This window comes from Plasmodium falciparum (assembly GCF_000002765.6).
Source record: "Plasmodium falciparum 3D7 genome assembly, chromosome: 6".
In the NCBI taxonomy this organism is placed as follows: Eukaryota; Apicomplexa; class Aconoidasida; order Haemosporida; family Plasmodiidae; genus Plasmodium; species Plasmodium falciparum.
The window spans coordinates 1-26,283 of NC_004327.3; the positions used below are offsets into that span (position 1 = coordinate 1).

Here is a 26,283-nt window from a genome sequence, read left to right on the forward strand (position 1 = left end):
TAAACCCTAAACCCTGAACCTAACCCTGAACCCTAAACCCTGAACCCTAAACCCTAAACCCTAAACCCTGAACCCTAAACCCTGAACCCTAAACCCTAAACCCTAAACCCTGAACCCTAAACCCTAAACCCTAAACCCTGAACCCTAAACCCTAAACCCTGAACCCTAAACCCTGAACCCTGAACCCTAAACCCTGAACCCTAAACCCTAAACCCTAAACCCTAAACCCTAAACCCTAAACCCTGAACCCTAAACCCTGAACCCTAAACCCTAAACCCTGAACCCTGAACCCTAAACCCTGAACCCTAAACCTAAACCCTAAACCCTGAACCCTAAACCCTAAACCCTAAACCCTGAACCCTAAACCCTAAACCCTAAACCCTTAAACCCTAAACCCTGAACCCTGAACCCTAAACCCTAAACCCTAAACCCTAAACCTAAACCCTGAACCCTAAACCCTGAACCCTAAACCCTAAAACCTGAACCCTGAACCCTGAACCCTGAACCCTAAACCCTGAACCCTAAACCCAAAACCTGAACCCTGAACCCTAAACCCTAAACCCTGAACCCTAAAACCCTAAACCCTAAACCCTAAACCCTGAACCCTAAACCTAAACCTAAACCCTGAACCCTGAACCCTGAACCCTGAACCCTAAACCCTAAACCCAGAACATGTTAAGGCTTTCCATACCTCTTTTCTATTAAGTGCCCACCAGTATTCTCTAATCTCATCAATTGGAATTTTCTTAAGATCTTTATAATGCTCTTGAAATGTATTAAAAATTTTTTGTAAATTCCCTTGTAATTTTTTATTTCTTTCTTTATTATCACCAAGAAACAGATCCTTTCCTCTTACAATATCGCCTATATCAGCAAAACTTCGTGCAAGAGAAGCACATACGTTTATCATGCCAGTATTTTTATGACTATTCACAATAGATTCACCTTCACTCCTTGCCATAACTAACAAATTCCCCAATAAATCATGAATACTTTTCACATTATTTACATCTATATGTTCCAAATTATAATCACATAATTCTCTCCTTCTATATGGAGCACATGCTCCAATTTTACCTTCATTACCAGTTATTTTACTATTATAACATTCTGCTTCGCTTTCGTTTGAAAAACGATTTTTATCACTAAAGAGACAAGGATTTCTATCTTCTGCGTTACCATGCCATACATTAGTATGAAATACATAATTAAGATCACATGGACTTTCAGGGACAGTTCTATACTTAGAGTACGCATGATAAAATTTTGCTTCTGACAAATTTCCTTTCAAAGATTTACCACGTTTTTCTGCACCCTTTGTTACTTTATCTTTTATTCCTTTACCAATATCTTCCAAAATATTTCTGGCACTCTTGTAACTTTCATTTGTATCAACAATTGGTTCCAAAGATTTTGATGATTGTGACCCCATTTTTATAACGTAATAAATAAAACGTCTATACTATAACATTTCAGTTATTATAAACAATATATTTTCTCTAAATATATTTTTAAATCATTATTATTATATTATGAAAACAGTATTAGTTCTTTATTTTAATAAATATGACAAATCATATTGTTAATAAACCCTAATATTCAATTAATAATCCCATATTTTTCATCTACAACAAATGTAATAAATTAAATATTTTTTTCGATACCAAAGGTTTGCCATTATATATATATTTTCTTTTATGCTATATTTTAATTAATAGTACTATGTAATGTATATATATATAATTTGATAATAATTTAAGGTAAGTTTATTTTGTTGAAAAATATATTATTCATAAAATATTATATAAATATATATAACATATCTATATATTCTTATTAATATTGTAATATCATAATATTATTTAACAATATCTACAAATTATTATTGTAATACAATATTAATATGATATAAATAACATAATAATATTATAAAATAATAAAAGAACTTATAATATTATTAAAATGAATCATTTATTAATTATTTATTTTTCTTTTCATAATATTGATAATAATGTTTTGCTCGTACTATTGTTGAATATTAATATTAATATTAATTATATAATTCATAAAATTATTGAAAATATATTATTATAAAATACGTATCATCCATTTATATAAATCATAATTATATCTTTAATAGTATAATTATATATTATAATTATTATTTTATGTATCACAAAAACATACATTTAAATATATTTATATGTATATTATTTATTTTACTTAATTTTTGTGACAATGGAGAAAATAGAACAATGTTTTTTTTATCTATCTATACTATCTATAATATGTATTCATATATAGATTAATACAATATAGAACTTAAAATTCATCATATTTCTAAAAACATTATGTTATCAAGATTGCAAATATAATACTATAATAAACTCGGAAAGAATAAATAATTCATAAAGGTGACAAATATGTATATACTTAATTATTCTGTTATTAAAAAAATACATATAAATGTATCTATCCATTTTATACTTATCTACTAAAATTATATATACCACATTATATAGATATATTTATATTTTCATAAATAGTATAAGAATTATATATATACTTATGAAACATATAATAATATAATAAGTTAATATATTAACATTTATTATATATTATTATTATTAATTTTTATAATATATATACATAATAATAAAATAATTAAAAATAAAAATGACATACATATTTTTGGTTTTTCCTCATTGATATAAATATTGTAGTTATAATTATATAAATGGAAAGTATTATATATATATATATATATATATATATATATAATAAATTAAAATAAGGCGAAAAAAAAAATATATATTTAGGTTTATAATTAAATATATAAACATGTTGTATGTTTTTATATGTATGTATTTTCGTATTTTTTTTTTTTTCTCATATATAATTTTACAAAATATATAAAACATAAGAAAATAATATATGTAATTAAATATATAAATAAAGGAATACATAATATATATAAAATTTTTCATTAAATTTTTTTTTTGTTTGTTAGAATATTTGAATATATTATAAAGCTATTTGAATATTTGATTAAAAAATATATAAAACTAATTATGATTATATACATAATATAAATTTTTTTTTTTTTTTTTTGTACATATACATATATATATATAATATATTATAACATTACAAATATTATAATAAATATTTATATATATAAAAATATATATATATATATAATATTTATATATATATCATAATAAATATATTAAATCTTACATATATATACATTTCAACAAATACATTCTTATTCTACTATATTACAATAATCTCATAACATAGATTATTATATATATATATTGATAAAACTATTATTATTATTATTATTTTATCATATCACAATACTCCCATAACATACATACATATATACATACATACATACATACATACCCCCACGTACGTACCAAAACACCACCAAACCATGTATGCCACGATATAAACCACGTATGCATGACATAATGTAGTGCACCAATAACCAAAAATGGCGCCGCAACGTGCCGAAGATTCTAACAAGAGTGCCAAGGAAGTATTGGATGAATTTGGGCAACAAGTGTACAAAGAAAAAGTGGAAAAGGATGCTAAAATATATAAAGGTGAATTGGAAGGAAATTTGGCAAGCTCATCAATTTTGGGGGAAACAGCGAGCACCGATAAACCGTGCACATTTGAATATAATAAACTTCTTGGTGCTCGCGGTAAAAGGCATCCGTGCGGAAATAGACAAACAGTTCGTTTTTCCGATGAATATGGAGGTCAATGTACATTTAATAGAATAAAAGATAGTGAACATAATAATAATGATGTTGGGGCCTGTGCTCCTTTCAGACGATTACATCTATGTGATTATAATTTGGAAAAAATGGGCTCAACGAAAATCAAGGATAAAAATGTTTTGCTGGCCGAGGTGTGTATGGCAGCAAAATATGAAGGACAATCATTATTAAAACAATATGAAGAACATAAAAACAATTATCCTCATACCAATATATGTACAGTATTGGCACGAAGTTTTGCGGATATAGGAGATATCGTACGCGGCAAAGATCTTTTCCTTGGTCATCAACAAAGAAAAAGAAAATTAGAAGAGAATTTAAAACAAATGTTTGAGAACATTAAGAAAAATAATGATAAATTAGATAAAATTTCAATCGAACAAGTTAGGGAATATTGGTGGAACGCTAATAGAGACCAAGTATGGGAAGCCATCACCTGCCATGCTGCACATAGTGATGAATATTTCAGAAAATCAACAGACGGAGTAACTTTATATTTTGATGGTCGATGCGGTCGTGAACTTTCGAGTGTCCCAACATATTTAGATTACGTCCCTCAATTTTTACGTTGGTTCGACGAATGGAGTGAAGAATTTTGCCGAAAACGAAATATTACATTAAAATCGGCCAAGGAAGAGTGTCAAAATGACTCAAAAAAATTATATTGTAGCCTTAATGGATATAATTGTACGAGACTTATTCCAAATAAAAATTATTGTTCTAGGGATCCTATTTGTACTCCGTGTTCGAATAAATGCATTCCTTATGACCTTTGGTTAAGGAATCGACGAGATGAATTTAACATGCAAAAGGGAAAATATGAAAATGAAATAAAAACATATGAATCTGACAATGATATATCTAATAGTAATATTAATACGGAATATTATAAATCATTTTATAAAAAATTTGCAAAAAGTGACTATAAAAAAGTGCATGATTTTTTAACGTTACTAAATAATGGAAGGTATTGCAAAGAAGGAGTAGACGGAAAAGATGCTATTGATTTTAATAAGACTGATGATAAAGATGCGTTTGATCGTTCAGAATATTGCCAACCCTGTCCCGCTTGTGTAGTTGAATGTGACGGTGGAAAATGTGAAGAGAAAAAAAACAGTGATGGTACTTGTATTGAAGCACAGATATATACAGTTGTACGAGATGAGACGCCTACTCCAATTAAAGTTCTCTTTAGCGGAGACCACCAGAAAGATATAACAAAAAAATTAAGTTCATTCTGTAAGAACCCAGAAAGTGAAAATAATAGGGACTATCAAACATGGCAATGCTATTATAAAAGTAGTGATTATAATAATTGTGAAATGAAAGGTTCATTATACAAGGTTGAAGGAGATCCTAACATTATTGTATCTCATGAATGTTTTCACTTGTGGGTGCAAAGTTTATTAATAGACACCATAAAGTGGGAAACCAAACTTAAGAAGTGCATAAATAATACTAACGTCACGAATTGTTATAATAAATGTAACAAAAATTGTGAATGTTTTGAAAATTGGGTTGAACAAAAAAAAAAAGAATGGGAAAATGTAAACGATGTATACAAAGATCAGAAACAAAGTTTGGGCATTTATTATGAAAAACTCGAAAATCTTTTTAAAAGTAATTTTTTTCAAGTTATGAAAGCTCTTGAGGGAGATGAAAAAGGAAAATGGTATCAATTTAAGGACGATTTAAAAAAAAAATTTGAACCTTCCGAAAAAAACACACGTACTACAGATTCGCAAGATGCAATAAAACTCATATTAGATCACTTAAAAGATAATGCCACAACATGCAAAGACAATAATTCATTAGAAGAAGATGAAAATTGCCCCAAAACTAAAATAAACCCATGTATAAAACGCACTCGTATACCCACTCGTGGTGCTAGTAACAACCTTGTGAGTGTGAAACATATAGCCGAACTGATGCAACGGAGCGCGAGGAAACAATTGGAGGCCGGTGCAGGTGAAATTAATTTGAAGGGCGATGCAACAAAAGGGAAATACACAAAAAAAAATGGTAAGGCAGTTGCGTTGAATGACATATGTAGTATAGATGTCCAACATTCCAATTCTACATATAGATCGGAAAAACCATGTGCAGGAAAAAATACAGGCAGGTTTGACATAGGAACTCCATGGAAAACTGGGACAAACGTAAAAATGACAGAAGACCAGGCTTATATGCCACCACGACGTGAACATATGTGTACATCCAATTTGGAATATTTAGAAACGGATCAAGGCCCACTTAAGAATAGTGATGGAAAGTTTGTTAATCATTCTTTTTTGGGTGATGTGTTACTTGCAGCAAACCATGAAGCAAAAAAAATAAAGGAACTGTATACAAAAGATAATGGACTAAATGACCTAAAGGACAAAGAAACTGTATGTAGAGCAATGAAATATAGTTTCGCCGACCTTGGAGACATTATACGAGGAAGAGACATGTGGGATAATGAAACTGGTATGAAACATGCAAAAAAACATTTGAAAGATGTTTTTGATAATATCCGTAAGTCACTCAAAAACAAAGGCAACCAAAAATATAACTATGATGACAAAAAATTACCCCCATATAAAGAATTAAGAGAAGATTGGTGGGAAGCAAATAGACATCAAGTTTGGAGAGCTATGAAATGTGCAATAAAAGAGGCCACCATTGACAATTGTAATGGTATCCCCATAGAAGATTATATTCCTCAAAGATTAAGATGGATGACCGAATGGGCCGAATGGTACTGTAAAATGCAATCACAGGAATATAAGAAATTACAGGATGCGTGTACGGGTTGTAAAAAAAAGGTGGATTCATGTACTAAAGGCACTCCAGATTGTGAGCAGTGCGATAAACAATGTAAACAATATACTGAATTTATTACAAAATGGCAACCTCAATGGGAAACAATGTCATATAAATACCAAACATTATACGAAGAAGCAGAACGTGATGCTACATCTGGTTCTGTTAAAAAACGTACCCAACTTTCAAAGGAAGATCAACGTGTTGTTGATTTCTTGAAACAATTACTACTACGAAATAGTGCTGCCGCACGTAATCGTGTTATACGTGCTGCTGGTAGTAGTGCCACTGGGGGCACCACCGCCATGACCCCGAACACCCCCTACAGCACCGCTGCAGGGTACATCCACCATGAATTGGGGAAGACCGTGGGGTGCAACGTACAAACAAAATTTTGTAAACACAAAATTGGTAGTAAAGCTAGTGGTACAGAAAACAAAGAATATGCCTTTAGAGAAAAACCATATGATCATGATGATGCGTGTGCTTGCAGGCCACCAAAACCCACTGGAGGTCCTGGCGCTGGAGAAAGTCCCGCCCGCTCCGACGCCGACTCACGCGGCCCCGCCACTGTTGGTGCCGGCGAAGTCGAAGAAGATGGCGACGAAGTCGATTCCGAAGAAGAAGAAGACGAAGTCGAGGAGGAGCCGCCGGCGGAAGAGGTGTGTGAGATGGTGGACACACTTCTTGATGAATCAAATGGTGGAAAAAATGGAATAAATGGTTGTAATCCAAAAGATCAAGTTCAACCTTATCCTGGATGGGATTGTAAACTAAGTACGTTTAAAGATAAAGAACACGGTTCTTGTATGCCTCCAAGAAGAATAAAATTATGCGTAAGTGGTTTAACACAAACAAATAATATAATAAATAAAGAAGATATAAGAACACATTTTATTACATGTGCGGCTATAGAAACATATTTTGCGTGGTTAAGATATAAAAAAATTAATACTGAAGCAGATAAAGAATTAAAAGAAGGAAAGATTCCTGACGAATTTAAAAGACAAATGTTTTATACATTTGGTGATTACCGAGATATATTTTTTGGAACAGATATTTCTACACATAACCATATTCCAGAGGTATCATCAAAAGTAATAACCATTTTAGAAAAGGAAAATGGTACAAAATCCGAAGACAAACAAAAATTCAACAACGTATTGCTTGAAGACTGGTGGAAAGAACATGGACCTGAGATATGGGAAGGGATGTTATGCGCCCTAACAAATGGCCTCACAGATGACGAAAAAAAAAACGAAATAAAAACCAAATACTCATACGACGAACTGAACAACGCCAAAAAAGGTGATTCTTCCCTCGAGGAATTCGCACAAACCTCCCAATTTTTACGTTGGATGACGGAATGGGGAGAAGATTTTTGTAAAAAACGGAAGGAACAGGTGGAGACGTTACAAAAGGCGTGTAAGTTCTATGAGTGTAACATTAATGCTGAAGATACCAAAACAAAATGTGAAAAGGAATGCAAAGTATATGAACAATTTATTAAACAATGGAAACCTCAATATGAACAACAAAGCAAAAAATTTACAACAGATAAAGTACAACCTGAATATGCAGTTGATGCCGACGTGAAGAAGTCTACACATGCCTATCAATATTTGAGCAAAAAATTAAAAAAAATTTGTCAAAATGGAACTACTACTGACAAATGTGATTATAAGTGCATGGAAAATGCGTCGAGACAACCACAAACATCTGCTTGCAGCCAAGAACAACAACAACAAAACAAATCATCTACAGAAAACAACTATCCTGAAGCGTTCGATTGTCCTCCTAAAGAAATTGCTGATAAGTGCAATTGTCCTAAACCTCCTGAACCTAAATATTGTGTAGACAAAACTGCATATGATATAAGAAAAGAGCGTGAGAAAAAGTCGGATAATAGTTTGAAAGGAAATGGAACTGATATACCATTGACTGATTGTACAAAGGTAGATACTATTACGTTCTTTAACGATAATATTGGTACTACAACAATTAATGAAAAAGAAATGTATAAGGTTTTTCCACCAAATAGTGATTCATGTGATAATAAATCAAGTAATCGCTTCAACTCTGAAAAGCAATGGTTATGCAATAATATAAATCTAAAAAAAAAAAATATTTGTTTACCTCCTAGAAGACAATATATGTGCCTAAGGAAAATAGAAAGAATGATCACTAAAGATGTTGACGACAAAGACAAATTTTTCCAAGTAGTCATGAAAGCAGCAAAAGAGGAAGGAATAAGAATATTAAAAAATTATAAAGAACAAAATAAAACTGATTTTTCTGAAATATGTGATGACATGAAATACAGTTTTGCCGATCTAGGTGATATAATTAGAGGAAAGGATCTTTGGAATACAGATAAAAATTATAAGAACATACAAGACAAAATAAGATACGTTTTCGATTATATGCATAAGAAGTTGAATTCTGACGATCAAAAGAGATATAAAGATTTAGTGAATCATTATGATCTACGTTCTGATTGGTGGGATGCTAATAGAAGAGACATATGGAAAGCTATGACTTGTGCTGCACCAAGAAATGCTTATATTTATAAAACAACAGAAAATAGTGAAACAAAAATTCGTTCAACAGATATGTATTATTATTGTGGACATAAGGATGATCCACCTGATAATGATTACATTCCACAAAAACTAAGATGGATGACTGAATGGTCAGAATACTTTTGTAAAGAACTGAATAGAAAACTGGAGCAAATGAAAACAAATTGTGATAGTTGTAAACTTAATGATTCAAACTGTCGCGATTCTAATGATGGAAACAACTGTAGGAAATGTCAACAAAACTGCCAGGAATATACAAAACTAGTTAATCAAGGGAAAAAACAATTTATTCTACAAGATAACCAATATAAAGAAATATATAAAAAAATAAGTAATAATTCTGATGGAAAAGCATATGTTGGTACACATGTTGTTGAATTTTTGAAAAAAGTAGAAAAAAACAAATGCTCTGATCTGAATAGTGCTGATAAATATCTTTATAAAGGAAGTAACTGTAAAAATTTGACGTTTACTGAAAATGATAACGAACATAGGACTCGTACGTACGCTTTCACAGAAAAACCTATAGAATATAAAAATAAATGTACATGTGAAATTACTAATCATCCTTTAGATAAATGTCCCACGCCACAGAATAGAATTATATGTAATAACTTGAAACTTATTAATTCCTACAAAAAAAATTATACTATTAATCTTAAAGAATGGAATAACAACCTCGTACCTAAAATTTCCAGTGATAATTATGGTGTTTTAGTTCCACCTAGAAGAAAACATATATGTCTTAGAAATATTACTGCAAATTTTTTGGAAAACAAAATATATGGCAAAGAAAAACTTAGAAATGCTGTTCTTAATGCTGCCTATAATGAAGCATATTTCTTATGGACTGTATATAATAAGGATTCTACAACAGCATTTGAAGCTATAAAATATAGTTTTGCTGACTATGGTGATATAATAAAAGGTACTGATATCATGGAGTCCTCATTGTCTGATAAAATAGGTAATATATTTACTAACACAAAAGATACTAATGCGCGTTCAAAATGGTGGAACGAAATTAAATATCAAGTATGGCATGCTATGTTATGCGGATATAGAACGGCAAATGATAAATTTGTTATTGATGCTGATACATGTAAATTACCTACAGAAGATGAAATTCCTCAGTTTCATCGTTGGTTAATTGAATGGGCAAAACAAGCATGTAAAGAATACCGTATTCGCAAAAGCGCTTTTGAACAGTTTTGCCATTGTTCGACTGCAGGTGGACTATCAGGACTAGATTTACTAAAGAACCATTCTTGTAATTACGAACTTACACAGTACATAGGATGGAATACAATGGTAAAACAATACATGGACGGATTTGATATAAAATTTCAAAAGGTTAAAAACGCATCTACAAACTCATCAATTTCTGAAAATTCTGCACAGGAATATATAAAAGGCAAAATTGAGGGTAATGAATGCGATTTTAATGATATGGAAAATATATACGAAAAAATTACCAATCGAAAAAATAAAGATTTTCAAGAAATATTAGGAATATTATGTCCGAATAAAAAAATTGACAAAGATAAATCCAAAGAAATTCTTGACGAAACATCATCAAAACCCAAAGAAGAAGATACATCTCACGTACAACCTCCACCCTTACCACCAAAACCTTCAACACCCGAGGTAGAACCCCTCCCTTCCGATGAACCCTTTGACCCGACTATCTTGCAAACAACCATTCCTTTTGGAGTGGCGTTAGCATTAGGATCCATTGCTTTTTTATTTTTGAAGGTAAAAGTGAATATATATGTGTGGGGGATATGTACGTTCTGTGTGGGTGTTTTTGGATATATATATATGGATATATATGTGTTTCATTATATGTATGTGTGCGTATGTTTGGATATATATATATGTGTATGTATATATATTTCTATATATGTATGTGATTTATATATATCTCATATATATTTATGTATTTATAATGTAAAAGAAAGAAAAAAAAAAGAAAAAAAGAAAATAGGAATATAAAATTTATTAAAATAAAAAAAAAAAAAATTTCATAAAAAAAAAAATGAAACTTTTATCAAAAAAAAATTAAAAAAAAATTATATTAATAATAATAATGATTATAAAAAAAGTTTATTAGAAATAAAATAAAAAAAAATTTATTAAATAAAAAAAAAAAAAGAAAAAAAAAATGTTAAAAAAAAAATATATATATATCATAAAATAAAAAAAAAAAAAAAAAATTAAAATAAAAATATATATCATAAAATGAAAAAAAAGGAAAAAAATGATAAAAAAAAAAAAAAAAAAAATATTTTATGCATATACATACAAATACATATACAAATATATATATATATATATATATATATATATTATATACATAACCAAAAGTGCATATACATACATATATTATATACATGATCAAATTTACATATATATACCCATACATATATACCTCTTTTATTATTTTAGAAAAAAACCCTATCCCCTGTGGACCTTTTCAGTGTTATTAATATACCTAAAGGTGATTATAATATACCTACATTGAAATCAAGTAATCGTTATATCCCCTATGCTAGTGATCGATATAAAGGTAAAACATATATTTATATGGAAGGAGATAGTAGTGGTGATGAAAAATATGCATTTATGTCTGATACTACTGATATAACTTCCTCCGAAAGTGAATATGAAGAATTGGATATTAATGATATATATGTACCACGTGCTCCTAAATATAAAACATTGATAGAAGTAGTACTAGAACCATCCAAAAGTAATGGTAACACACTAGGTGATGATATACCACATACAAATAAATTTACTGATGAGGAATGGAATGAACTGAAACATGATTTTATATCACAATATGTGCAACGTGAATCAATGGGTGTACCACAATATGATGTATCAACGGAGTTACCAATGAATATAGGAGGTAATGTTTTAGATGATGGCATAAATGAAAAACCTTTTATTATGTCTATTCATGATAGAAATTTATATAGTGGAGAAGAATATAGTTATAATGTTAATATGGTTAATAGTATGGATGATATTCCAATTAATCGTGATAATAATGTTTATAGTGGTATAGATTTAATTAATGACACGTTAAGTGGTAACAAACATATTGATATATATGATGAAGTGCTAAAAAGAAAAGAAAACGAATTATTTGGGACAAATCATACGAAAAAAAATACATCAACCAATAGTGTTGCAAAAAATACAAATAGTGATCCTATACTCAATCAAATAAATTTGTTTCATACATGGTTAGATAGACATAGAGATATGTGCGAAAAGTTGAAAAATGATAATGAGCGGTTAGCCAAATTAAAAGAAGAGTGGGAAAATGAGACACATAGTGGTAACACTCACCCTAGTGATAGTAACAAAACGTTAAATACTGACGTTTCTATACAAATACATATGGATAATCCTAAACCTATAAATCAATTTACTAATATGGATACTATCTTGGAAGATCTGGAAAAATATAATGAACCTTATTATGATGTACAAGATGATATTTATTATGATGTAAATGATCATGATGCATCAACTGTGGATAGTAATGCTGTGAATGTTCCTAGCAAAGTACAAATTGAAATGGATGTAAATACTAAATTGGTGAAAGAAAAATATCCTATAGCAGATGTATGGGATATATAATATATACGTATGAATGTATATTTGTTTGATTTTTATTTATTTATTATTTTTTTTATTTGTGTATTATATTATATTTTATATTTGTTGATGTAATATTATATTTGATTTGTGTATTATATTATATTTTTTATTTGTTGATGTTGTAATATATTTGATTTGTGTATGATATTATATTTTATATTTGTTCATGTTATATTATATTTTATATTTGTGAACTTATTTTTTTTTTTTTTTTTTGTATTTAATTTTTAGTGTTATAAATTATATTATATATATATATATACATATATATATCATAATTATATTGTATTTTATATTTGTGTATTATATTATATTTTTTATTTCTTCATGTTATATTATATTTGATTTGTGTATTATATTATATTTTTTATTTGTTGATATTATATTGTATTTTATATTTGTGTATTTTTTTTTTTTTTTGTATTTAATTTTTAGTGTTATAAATTATATTATATATATATACATATATATATCATAATTATATTGTATTTTATATTTGTGTATTATATTATATTTTTTATTTCTTCATGTTATATTATATTTGATTTGTGTATTATATTATATTTTATATTTGTGTATTTTTTTTTTTTTTTTGTATTTAATTTTTAGTGTTATAAATTATATTATATATATATACATATATATATCATAATTATATTGTATTATATATATATTTAATATAATGACTATAATAGTTAAAATTATTTAAATGAAAAAATATAAACTATTGGAAACAAATTGAATATAATAATATATTACTATTTGCATTATTGTAATTAATACTGCAATTAATATAGTAATATTATTAGAAGTAGTAATTAATAGTATAACAATTAATTTTATTAGTGATAATACTCCTTTAAAAATTGAATATATTAATTTTTTATTTTATAATTTTTACTTTTTATTATATTAAAAAAAATAAAAATAAAAAGAAATAAATTAACAGTAAGGAAAAAAAAAAAATATATATATAAAAATTATTATTATAATTTTTTTTTCCTAAATGTGTATACAAATAAAATATTAAAAAAAAAAAAAAAAAAAAAAAAAAAAAAATTGAAATATATCATACAAATTTCATATATATAAAAAATAACAAAAAAAAAAAAAATATATAAATATAAATATAAACAAAAAAGGAAAACATTTTACAGAAGAAAAAATATTTAATAAACAAATTTTTTTTTTTTTTTTCTTTTTTTGCCACTTAATATATATAAAAATATAATGTAATAAATCAATGCATACGTAATATAGAAACAAATAACACTTAAAAAAAAATTAAAAAGAACAATATAAATTATGAAATATATATGAAATTATATCTCATAAATATATACATATTATCAAATAAATATATATATATATAAACAAAAAATATTTACATATTATACTAAATAAAACAACATAATAAAAATTACAAAGGCAAAATAAAGAAAAAGTGTATTATTATATTAAAATAAAAAATATACATTATTCTTTTTTTTATTGTGTTTTATTTTTATTTATTTCATGCATTTTTTATATTTTTATTATTTTTTTTATGTATTGTATCTATTTGTTATATTACGTGTAATTATTATATTTTGTTATATGTTGACTATTTTTTGAATTCATTGTATTAGTAGTATTTCTAATAAAAAAAAATTAAAAAAAATAATAAAATATATTATGAAATAAATATAAATAACATTATATATAATATGATAGGTTTTTTAAGGAAGATAATTCTGAATTGAAATAATATACTTATTGGTTTTAATTTTAATTATATAAATATAGATATAATATTTTGAATAATATGTTTCTTAAAATATTAATAATAATAGTAATCATAATAATCATAATCATAATAATCATAATTATAATAATCATAAGTTTTATTGTTTTTTTTGATATATATTCCTTTGAAAAACATATGAGGTATTTAAAAAATATACGTTACATTATGTTTTAAAAAAATAATATATTATAATACGTATAAGTATTTTATATAAATTAAAAATTACATTGTTTATTAATTAAAAGAGTTTTAGAAAATAAATAAATAAATAAATAAATAAAATTATAGAAAAATAAATTATATATAAAAGCGCAATACATAAAAAAATAATATAGTTATTTATAATGGGAAAAAAAACATGGTATATTCAAAGAAAAACAGTACATGTACCAAATGTCCTACCAAAATATAACACGTAATATCTATTCTTCTAATAATTTTATATATTGGAGTTTTTTCTTCATTTTTTTTTTTCGTCTATAACGTAAAATTAAATAAATAATTACCATTATTAAAACTATAATTAATATGGCAAGGATGGAGTAAGCAATTGTGGTGTACAACTGCATACTTGCAGCTTCTATAGCTTCCTTTTCTGCTGTTTCAAATGCTGCTGTAGCACTTTCACTAGCCTTCTTGGCGGCTTCAGCAGCAGCTTGTGTAGCTTCTTCAGCAAGTTCGTTTATCTTTTGTGGTATAGCTTGATATGCTGGAGGACCATTTGGTTTACCAGTTTCTGCTTCAAATAGACCTAATTTAATCTCAAATGCATTGCATGTAGAATCATTAACAGAGCCACCACGTGCCGACATCGCACAGTTCAGAACATGTTTTTCAGCAATAGCAGCACCAAATTTTGTGACATCAGTATAACGGCTCATTTTAAGAATGGATTTAAATATTTCAGGAAAGAAATCATCTACACCAAAATATTTTAATGCTTCAATAACTGCTTTCTTACCTGCAGCTTCACCAGCAATTTTACCTGCAGCTTTACCGGCAGCTATGGCCGCTTTCGTAGCGGCAGCAATTTCTGTAGTTTTCCACATATTTATAGCAACTGAACCAATTAATCCGAATGTTGGTGCAATACCCCCTCCTAACACACCTCCACATCGCAAACATCCTTTTTCCATTTTGTCCTCCAAGGATTTTTCGCAAACACATGTGGGAATAGCATCATTTTGTATATCAGTTTGTAATGTGGCAAATTTGTCCATTAATTCTTTTTCCAATTTATCTTTTAAAATAATTTTTTGTATTTCTTTATCGCATTTATCTTTACATTTTTGGCGTGTAGTTTTCATCCTTTCGTCATATTCATGAAATCTTTGTGATGTACGATCCTCAAATTGTTGCATGACTTCTTTCATTTGTGGATCGTCGTCATAGGTGGCAGGTGCATATAATTCACATTCGCATAATAGCCTGGTATTTGGTGGATGATGTGGTGTGGTGCTGTTATGGTTCCTTTGATTATATATCTATACAAAATGGTCACATATATATGTATATTATAATTAGTTCTTTTTTATTTTATATATATATGTTATAAATATGTATGTTTTTATGTTTATATATATATGTATATTTGGACTATATATATATAAAAATTATATATACGATATCGTAATATATTTATATATAAATATATATATTATATTATAATATGATTATATTAATCCTCTTTAATATATATGTGACATGGAATTACCAATATATTTAATGGAAGCTCAAACAATAATATATTAATATAATGGATTTTCATTTTTTATTGTGATACGTATATTATTTTTTGATAAATATTATAACTAAAAAAATCACATAAAATACTTTATTTTATATTATAAATAAATTAAATAAAAATGTTTAACATAAAATATGATTATAATTTATTTAATATAATTAACAATTATTTTCCCATTATGTAAATATATTTTTTTTTTTATAGTGGATCCACATTTGCCATTTTATTTATTACAAAAAAAAAAAACAAAAACGTAAAAAAATTAATATTAAAATAATTTATCAAAACATTCTGCATTTTTTATAATTTTTTTTAATTTTTAATTTTTAATGAAATTTAATTTTAAATCAACACAATAAATTATTATGGTTATTTTTGGTTTATTTTTTTTTTATTTTTTTCATTTTTCTCAATAATATCTAACGATATAGTAATAATACAACATATTTCTGTGTTGTAAATTATTTACAAATGTGCAAAACCAACGTTTTGGAAATTGTGTATGACATATATATAATACCAATTTATAATATATATATATGAAATACTTATGAAATAGTTATTAAAACATATAATTTCGTAACATTGTTGTTATAAAAACAATTAACAACAAATATTTTATAACATAATAAATGATATAAAATCTTCTTCAAATAATAATATATACATATATATTAATAAATAAATTTTCATATATTATGTTATTTGTTTTGTTCTAAAATTTATTGTATGTTATAAAATTCCCTCTAATTTATCTATGTTGTTACTAAGATTAATATTATTTTTTTTTTTTTATAAAAATATTACAAATAAATTAAAACGTTAATTTATCATTAAAGTAGTAAATTATATAATTATCGCAAAAAATATAAATATTTATTATTATTAAAAAAAAAACAAATAACAAAATAAGATATTATACGTACTATTACATAATACATTCTATTGTTTTATGTTATTCAAATATATTATAATCATAACGTGTATTATTATATATATATTTCTTAAAATAGAAGTTATGGTATTTTACAACTTATGATACATTAATTTTATTATTACATGTTGTAACAAAATAATTAATTACTACATATTTTAATAAATATATTATTATACAATAAACAAATAACGCGACATTATATATACTATGGAAAAACAAGGAATCATTTATTTTTATTTTATACGTAATTAGAAGCGTTAAAAAAAAATTCTTCATATTTCTTAAAAAGAATTTATTTCCTATATTGATGATGATAGTATGTATGAATACAAAAAAAAAAAAAAAAAAAAAAAGGATATCATATAAATATTGTTATTCCAATACAATTATTATATATGATATATTATATTGTTACTATTTTATAATAATACTTATTGTAAGATTAGATTAATTCATTATTATTATATTATAATGTGTTGATATATCCGTATATGGTGTTGAAAACATTTTTGTTGTTACTATATTAAATATATATATATATATATAATAAGAAATATTTTAGTGTATTATATTAGCTTATTTTAATATGGAACCATATAATATACTACTATGAATATAATTTATATGGTATGGTATATTTTTCTATTTTTTTTTCTTTTTTTTTCTATTTAATCACATACATATTATACAAATAAAACAAATTTATATATACAAATATCCAAAAACAAATTAATAAAAAAATTCAAACAAAATATATATACAAATAATCAAATGTGTCAAATAAACACAAAATAAAACATATATATATATTATACAAATAAAACAAATTTATATATACAAATAATCACATGTGTCAAATAGAAACAAAATAAAACAAATTTATATATATTATACAAACAAAATAAAAATTATATATTAAAATTATGAACAATGACATTTAAAAAAAAAATCAAAAATAAAATGAAAAAAAAATAAAAATATTACTCAAAAAATTATGAATCGAATATATTTAGAAATATTATACAAAAACAAAAAAACAAATTATATATATATATATATATTTACAAATATTATATAAAAGCCAAAAAAACAAATTATATATATATATATACAAATATTATTATACAAATATATCAAAATAAAAATATATATATACTATGAATATATATATTTATATTATACAAATGAATATACAAATAAAATATAACAAAAAAAAAAAAAAAAAAAAATAAACAAGTAAAATAATATATTTTTTTTTTTTATATATTCCATACATCCGATATAGGAAATTGTTGTTCCAACGATCCATTAGATGTATTATTAAGGATTTTCATTTCAATATGTACTTTCTTAGGTACATCTACATCTACTTTATTATGATCCATAGGTATATCATACACAGATGGTTGATCATTATCATCATCATTATCATTTACATCATAATATATATCATCTTCCATATTATCCATAGTAGGTGTATCCACGTTTATATCCATATTACTAAATTGATTTATAGGTTTAGGATTATCCATATCTATTTCGATCGAAACATCCGTATTCAACACATGATTATCACTAGGTACATTACCTCCATCATTATCATTTTCCCATTTTTCTTTTAATTTAGCTAAACGTTCATGATGATTTTCCCACTTTTCACACATATCTCTATGTCTATATAACCATTTATGGAACAAATTTATTTTATTTGTTATAGCGTCGTCACTATATGTATTTTTTGCAACACTATGTATACTCGTTTGTTTCACATGATTTGTTCCAAATAATTCATTTTCTTTTCTTTTTAGCACTTCATCATATATATCAATATGTTTGTTACCACTTAATGTGTCATTAATTAAATCGATACCAGAATATACATTATTTGATACATATTTTGGAATATCATTATTAGTGTTAGTACTCATATTAATATTATAACTAATTTCTTCTCCAGTATATAAATTTCTATCATGAATGGACATAATAAAAGGTTTTTCTCCCATATTATCATGTGACGTGGTAGTATTATTGGTATTTGTTGGACTATTTCCACTTCTATAATTATTATTTGGTTCTGTATTTGGTAAATATTGTGATATAAAATCATCTTTCAATTGATTCCATTCCTCATCTGTAAGTTTATAACTAGGTGTATTATCACTAGGTATATCATTTTGTGTATCTCTTTTTGATGGCTCCAGAACAACTTCTATCAACGTTTTGTATTTTGGACTACCAGGAACATATATATCATTGATATCCATTTCTTCATATTCACTTTCGGAAGAGGTTATATCAGTAGTATCAGACATAAACATATATTTCTCTTCGTCTGTATCTCCTTCAACATATAAGTATGTTTTGCCTTTATATCGTTGACTCCCATATGGAACATATTTGTTTGGTGATTTGGTTGTCGGAATTCCATATTCGTTTTGTGACATTTGTAATATCCGTATCATATCTACTTGACGTTTTGCTTTTCTTCTCATCTATAAAAGAATATATATTTGCGTATTTATACGTATATATTGTGTAAAATATTAATATATATATATATATATTTCTTTTTTTTATATTTATATTGTGAATAATTTCATTTCATTTCCTTTTATTTAATTTACATATATGTATATCTTTATATAATTACCTTAAATAATAACAATCCTAGAGTTAAGGCGACACCAATACCAGCAGGAACCATAATGTTGGGGTCTTCGTAGATATTAAGATTTTTAGATGATGTATCTAATTTTTTTTCAACAGGTTTCATAAATTCATTGTACAAATCTTGAATTTTTTTTCCAAGAAAATCTCCTGCTTGTAATCCAATTGCTGCAACTCCCATAGTACCGGCCAATCCATATGAAACTATATCTTTCGTAGTATCTACTGCTGTTTTTACACTTTTTGGATTTATTTCCATAGAATTTGATATATTTTGTAATTGAGTTCTATATTGATCAGTATCAAATTTAATTATATTAATCATTTCCTTCATTAATTCATTTTGGTTATTAATGTTTTTATGTATATCCTCCATATCTCTCAAATTACAAATACACCCATTGCAATGTTTTGTTACGTATGATGCAGCACATTCCTCAGAGGGTATATTCACTCCAGAATTTTTGCTCTTCTTAATCTTAATGTATTTTTCAGATAATCCCTTCCATTGATTATATCGGTAACGAAACCATTCTTCATAATCAATAAATAATCGTTTACATTCTACATCTGTTATATCAACCATACTTTTATGTTTTCTCCCTTCAACGATATCTTTACATTTTGTATTTATTATATGTGCTTTAATTAATTTTTCTTTACAATATTGTTGGGCCCATTCAGTTAACCATCTCAAAAATTGATCAATATTATCATCATCAGGTACATTACACCACGATGAATTCAATTGTTGATTTTCATTTTCGGTTTTATAGCCACATAACATAGCATTCCATACAACATTTTTATTATCATCCCACCATGTTTTACGATCCACAGATATATCTCCTTTTTCAGTTTCTTTAAGAAGTGTATTTAGTTCTTTATTTAATTTTTTTAAATCATTCATCATGTCGGTACCTTTCACGATATCACTGTAATCAGCATAACTGAACTTCATAGCCTCATATGCTTCATTACTGTAGTTACTATATTTCTTTCCTAACAATTTTCCTTGACTAAAAGCAGCATTAAGTAGATCCTCTTTGAAATCGTTTTCATCTTTCATTTTATAATCTTTTTTTGAAAACAAATTTATGCATAAATTTCGTCTTCTAGGAGGAACTAACACACCATTATTGTCATTTTCTTTATTTTTTACTCCTGAATTATTCCATTCGATCAAGTCATTTTTAAAAAAAAGTGATGTACATGAAGAAACCTTATCAAATCTTGTACATACATTTTTGTTTTCTTCATTAGGACATTTTTCTAATGGATTAGGTATTTTACATTTGCAAGCCTTTTTAAACTTTTCTGGAGGTATTTCAAAAGCGTTAGGTCTATTCGAACCTGGAATATTATCATAATTAAAATTATAATTACCACAATGACTTGTTTTATCAAGATATTTTCCAAGGGACTCAACTTTACACTCATTATTTTCTATTACTTTTTTCAAAAATAATTGTACATTTGTATCATCATCGTAACCTCTACGTCTATGATTACGTCGATATCCACGTTCAGGTGAACTAGAGTTCTGTTTAGTTATATTAGTACTTGCTTTAATATATAATTCTTTATATTTCATTGATTGTTTATCAAATTCATTTTTCCATTTACTTACGAGCTCCTTGAATATTTGACATTGTTCTTTACATTTTTTACATTTTTCCCCTTCGGTATCATTATTGCACCTTCGGCTCATTTCACAATCTTTACATTGATTATTCATTTCATCTATTTCTTTATTTAATACATTACAGAAATATTCAGACCATTCGCTCATCCATCTTAAGCGTTGAGGGATATAATCAACAACAGGGGGATCAGTATCACGTCCACATTTAGAATATGGTAAAATTAAACTTGAAATTCCTATTCCATCAGCTTCTGTTTTTCTAAAATAAGCATTTTCTGGTGCAACACAAGTCATGGCTTTCCATACTTGATCTCTGTTCGCTGTCCACCAATCTTCCCTTAATTTTATGTAATTTCCATTTTTGACTTCTTTGTAATGCTCTCTCGCCCCCTTATCCAAGAAACCCTCGTATATTTTCTTAAAAACTTCTCTTAGACCGTTTTCTACATTGTCATTAGATTTAAACATATCCTTTCCTCTTACAATATCACCTATATCTGCAAAACTTCTTGCAAGGGCAATACATACTTCTGAAGATCCTCTATTTGGATGATTATTAACAATGTAATCACCTTCATATTTTGCTGTAACTAACACATTTCCCAATAAATCGTGAGTAGTTTTCGTGTTTTCATTAATCAAATATTCTAAATTTTTATCACACAAATTTTGTCTTCGGAATGGCGCACATGCTCCAGCATTACTGTTATTTTCATTACCTCTTATTTTATCACTATTACAATACGCTTCGGCATTTTCGTCAAAACGATTTTGATTTCTATTATGGCAAGGATTCCTCGCAGGTAGATATCCATTATTTATATTAGTATAGAATCTGTGTTCAAGATCGCATGAATTTGCAGGACCATATCTTACCCCCCAACCAGCTGCCTTGTGCAAGCCATCATGAAATTGGGCGTTTGATAATGTGCCTTTCAATTTATTTGTATGATTACTATTTTTATTAATCTCATCTTTTATATGTCTTCCAATTTTTTCCAAAACATTTCTGGCACTTTTCTCACTTTCAGTTATGTTAACACTTTTATTCCCCCCTGGTGACGAATAATCTGATCCCATTTTTATAATAAAATATTTAAATACTATATTCTATCACATTATAATTATTATAATCAATATATATTCTTTAAATATAATTTAAAACTACTATAATTATAATAAGAAAAAGTTCACATATTTTTCACCTACAACAAATGTAATAAATTGAATATTTTTTTCTATACGAAAGATTTTCCATTATATATATAATTTTTTTAAGTTATATTTTATTTAATAGTACTATGTCGTGTATATATATACATAATTTGGTGATAAATTATGTTAACGTTATTTTATAGAAGCATATAATATTCTTTAAAGATATATATATATATATTTATTAATATTGTAATATCATAATATTATTTAACAATATCTACAAATTATTATAATTATATAATATTAATATGATATAAATAACATAATATTATTATAAAACAATAATTGAATTTATATTATTAAAAAAAACCATTTATGAAATACTTATTATTCTTTCAATAATATTCATAATAATATTTCGATCGTACTATTGTTGCATATTAATATTAATTATATAATTTATAAAATTATTGAAAATATATTCTTATTATAAAATAATTATCATCCATTTATATAAATCTTAATTATATCTTTAATAGTATCATTATATTTTATAATTATTATTTTATGTATCACAACAACATAAATTTATATATATATGTATGTTATTTATTTTACTTAATTTTTGTGACAATGGAGAAAATAGAACAATGTTCTTTTTATCTATCTCTATTATCTATAATATGTATTCATATATAGATTAATACAATATAGAACTGAAGATTCATTATATTTCTAAAAATATTATGTCATCACTTATCCAAATATAATAATATAATAAACTCGGAAAGAATAAATAATTTATAAATATGACAAATATATATATGTAATTATGCTGTTATTAAAAATATATATATAAATGTATCTATCCATTTTATACTTATCTAATAAAATTATATATATCACTTATATATATATATTTATATTTTCATATACAGTATGAGAACTATATATATACAGATAAAGCATATAGTAATATAATTAATTAATATATTAACATTTATTATATATTATTATTAATTTTTATAATATATATACATAATAATAATATAATTAAAAATTACATATATGTTTTCTCTTTTTTTTCATTGATATAAATATTATAGTTATATTTATATGAAAACATTTTTATTTAAATTTATATAAATGAAACATAATATATATTTTTTGTTCGTAAAATATTTATATATAAATTAAAAATATGTTTACATTTGCTAATTTTATATAATAGTTCTATAGTTATTTATAAAAATAATTTTATATTAAATTTATTCTACTCAATATTGTTATTAAATATACATATACATATATATATATGTATTTTCTTCTTCCATAAACTCTTTACCCTATAAATAACATATTAGGATAACATCATGAAAAAATATAACAAAGAATGTTTTATAATAATTCGTTTATTCCTTTTATTGTTAATATTATCTATACATTTCTGTTCTATTCATTGAAGTTTTATAAAATTCACGCATTCTTAATAGGTAGTTTTATAATATGGATTATAATGCAATATAATTACTATCATCATAATAATCATTATCATAAAAATTATTATCGTTTTATTATGACAGTTCTATTGTCATATAAAATTTGCAAAAAAAGTTTCATTTAGATATATTCGATAAACCTATTATAATATTTTATTGTCTTATTATTACGTTCTTGTTATTATACATATATATATATGAATAATTAACTATATCATATAAATAAACATGTATAATATTAATGGTGCTACCACCATGTTAACAAAGCATGTATATCTATGGGTTTATATGGTCATCACTATATAAAAGATTTCAATGCAATTATAAAATTTGTTTTATTGTGATACATAATTTTTTATATTTTAGTAAAAATTATATTTAATAAATAAAAGACAGGTATTTCGATATTTATGTTTCGTTATAATGGTTATTTTGTTTTTTAATAATATAGATATATATAAACTATAATTTATGAGAACATATTAAAAGATAAAAATAAAATGATTATATTTTAAAATAAGTTCACGCTAAATATATGGAACCATTTATCATTGGAATAATATTGAATTTTTATATACTTAAGTATTTATCATTACCATTATTATTATATATATGTAAAATTAAGATAAAAATATAAATTAATTGCACGAAAAATTGTATATATGTATATATTAAGGCGATTAATATTTATTATTATAATAATAAAAACAAAAAATATAAATTAGGACGTAGAGTATATATATATATATATATATATTTACTGCTTTATAATAGTTATAGAACTATATATAATTATAATGTAATATATTATTATGTTAATATTCAATAATATATATATATAATTATTCCATACTATCTATAAATAAAATTGAAATTACGATGTGTTAACAAAATTATTCATTTACAAAATGTAAGTATGTGTTGTTTACTTTATATAATATTACAGAAAGTTCTTTTCTCATATGAACCAATATATTTTCTTTCTGTCATTATTTATAATATATTGTTTACATTATATATTTATATATATTTTTATTTATATTTTTTTAAATTATACATACTATTATTATTATAGAAAATAGCTACCATTTTAGAAACAATACGCAAACGATTATATATATATATAATATTAGTAATTGAACATAATAGAAAAATATATTTTTGTTTATCGTATTTATTATGTAAAGTCGTATATTTCTTTTCAATATATATATAATAATAATAATTAACATAATTTTTTTTTTATTTAAATATATATAAGTATATTATTACAACTAGTAATCCTACAAATATTATATCAAGAAATTCTAAAATAATATATCTACAATTTTAATATTTAATATAATACATATATTATCAAAATATTACAATAATTTCTATATTATGAATAGTATATATTTGTATAACGCACAACACTACATAAAACTATACAATAGTATTTTATTAATCTTAATAATTTCTTTTTTCTTTAATTTATTTTTAATATTATATATAAATATTTTTTTTTTAACGTAATATAATTTTAAAAATATATATATATATTTATATTTATATAATTTTAGATACATTAGAGAGAAACGTATAACATACAATAAATTTTAGAACAAAAGAAAAAAAAAAGAACATAAATACTTTGTTAAAATATATTTGGTTTAATTATTATTATTAAAAAATATATATTGTTTTTTTTACGTTTAATAACAAATATTATGATATGCAATGATTTTTATATGACAGCAATATAGTTAACATACATGTTGCAATATCAATTTCACTAATAGGTTTTTCCAAATTGTAAATTATATGTGGTATACACGTTCAACAGCCATTAATTTACACATATGTATATATTTTACAACAAAAAAATAGAAGTTCTTACTAAATCGTAACGTATTTTTGAAAAATATTAAAAAAACCTTTTTAATTGTAATTTATCGTATGATATAAAATTAAATTTTATTAAAAATTAAAATTCAAAATTATAA

The 26,283-nt window shown here is 24.8% G+C and overlaps 3 protein-coding genes and 1 pseudogene across 3 annotated transcripts, besides 1 other annotated feature; 1 reads left to right on the forward strand and 3 right to left on the reverse strand.

Annotated features, from left to right (window-relative positions):
• Positions 1-652: 652 nt before the first annotated feature.
• Positions 653-1,432, reverse strand: PF3D7_0600100 (annotated as a pseudogene).
• Positions 653-1,432: a sequence feature (erythrocyte membrane protein 1 (PfEMP1), pseudogene).
• Positions 1,433-3,502: 2,070 nt separating this feature from the next.
• PF3D7_0600200 (erythrocyte membrane protein 1, PfEMP1) lies at positions 3,503-12,835 on the forward strand (the record flags this gene model as incomplete). The annotated part of the gene is made up of 2 exons (XM_960904.1): positions 3,503-10,936; positions 11,630-12,835. The coding sequence occupies 2 exons, from the start codon at positions 3,503-3,505 to the stop codon at positions 12,833-12,835; spliced, it is 8,640 nt and encodes a 2,879-aa protein (XP_965997.1).
• A 2,229-nt stretch (positions 12,836-15,064) lies between these two features.
• On the reverse strand, positions 15,065-16,410 carry PF3D7_0600300 (rifin; the record flags this gene model as incomplete). The annotated part of the gene is made up of 2 exons (XM_960905.1): positions 15,065-16,126; positions 16,357-16,410. 2 exons carry the CDS (start codon positions 16,408-16,410, stop codon positions 15,065-15,067), a joined length of 1,116 nt encoding a protein of 371 aa, XP_965998.1.
• Positions 16,411-18,585: 2,175 nt separating this feature from the next.
• On the reverse strand, positions 18,586-22,721 carry PF3D7_0600400 (erythrocyte membrane protein 1, PfEMP1; the record flags this gene model as incomplete). Its single annotated transcript, XM_960906.1, has 2 exons — positions 18,586-19,821; positions 19,980-22,721. 2 exons carry the CDS (start codon positions 22,719-22,721, stop codon positions 18,586-18,588), a joined length of 3,978 nt encoding a protein of 1,325 aa, XP_965999.1.
• Between the last annotated feature and the right edge of the window lie 3,562 nt (positions 22,722-26,283).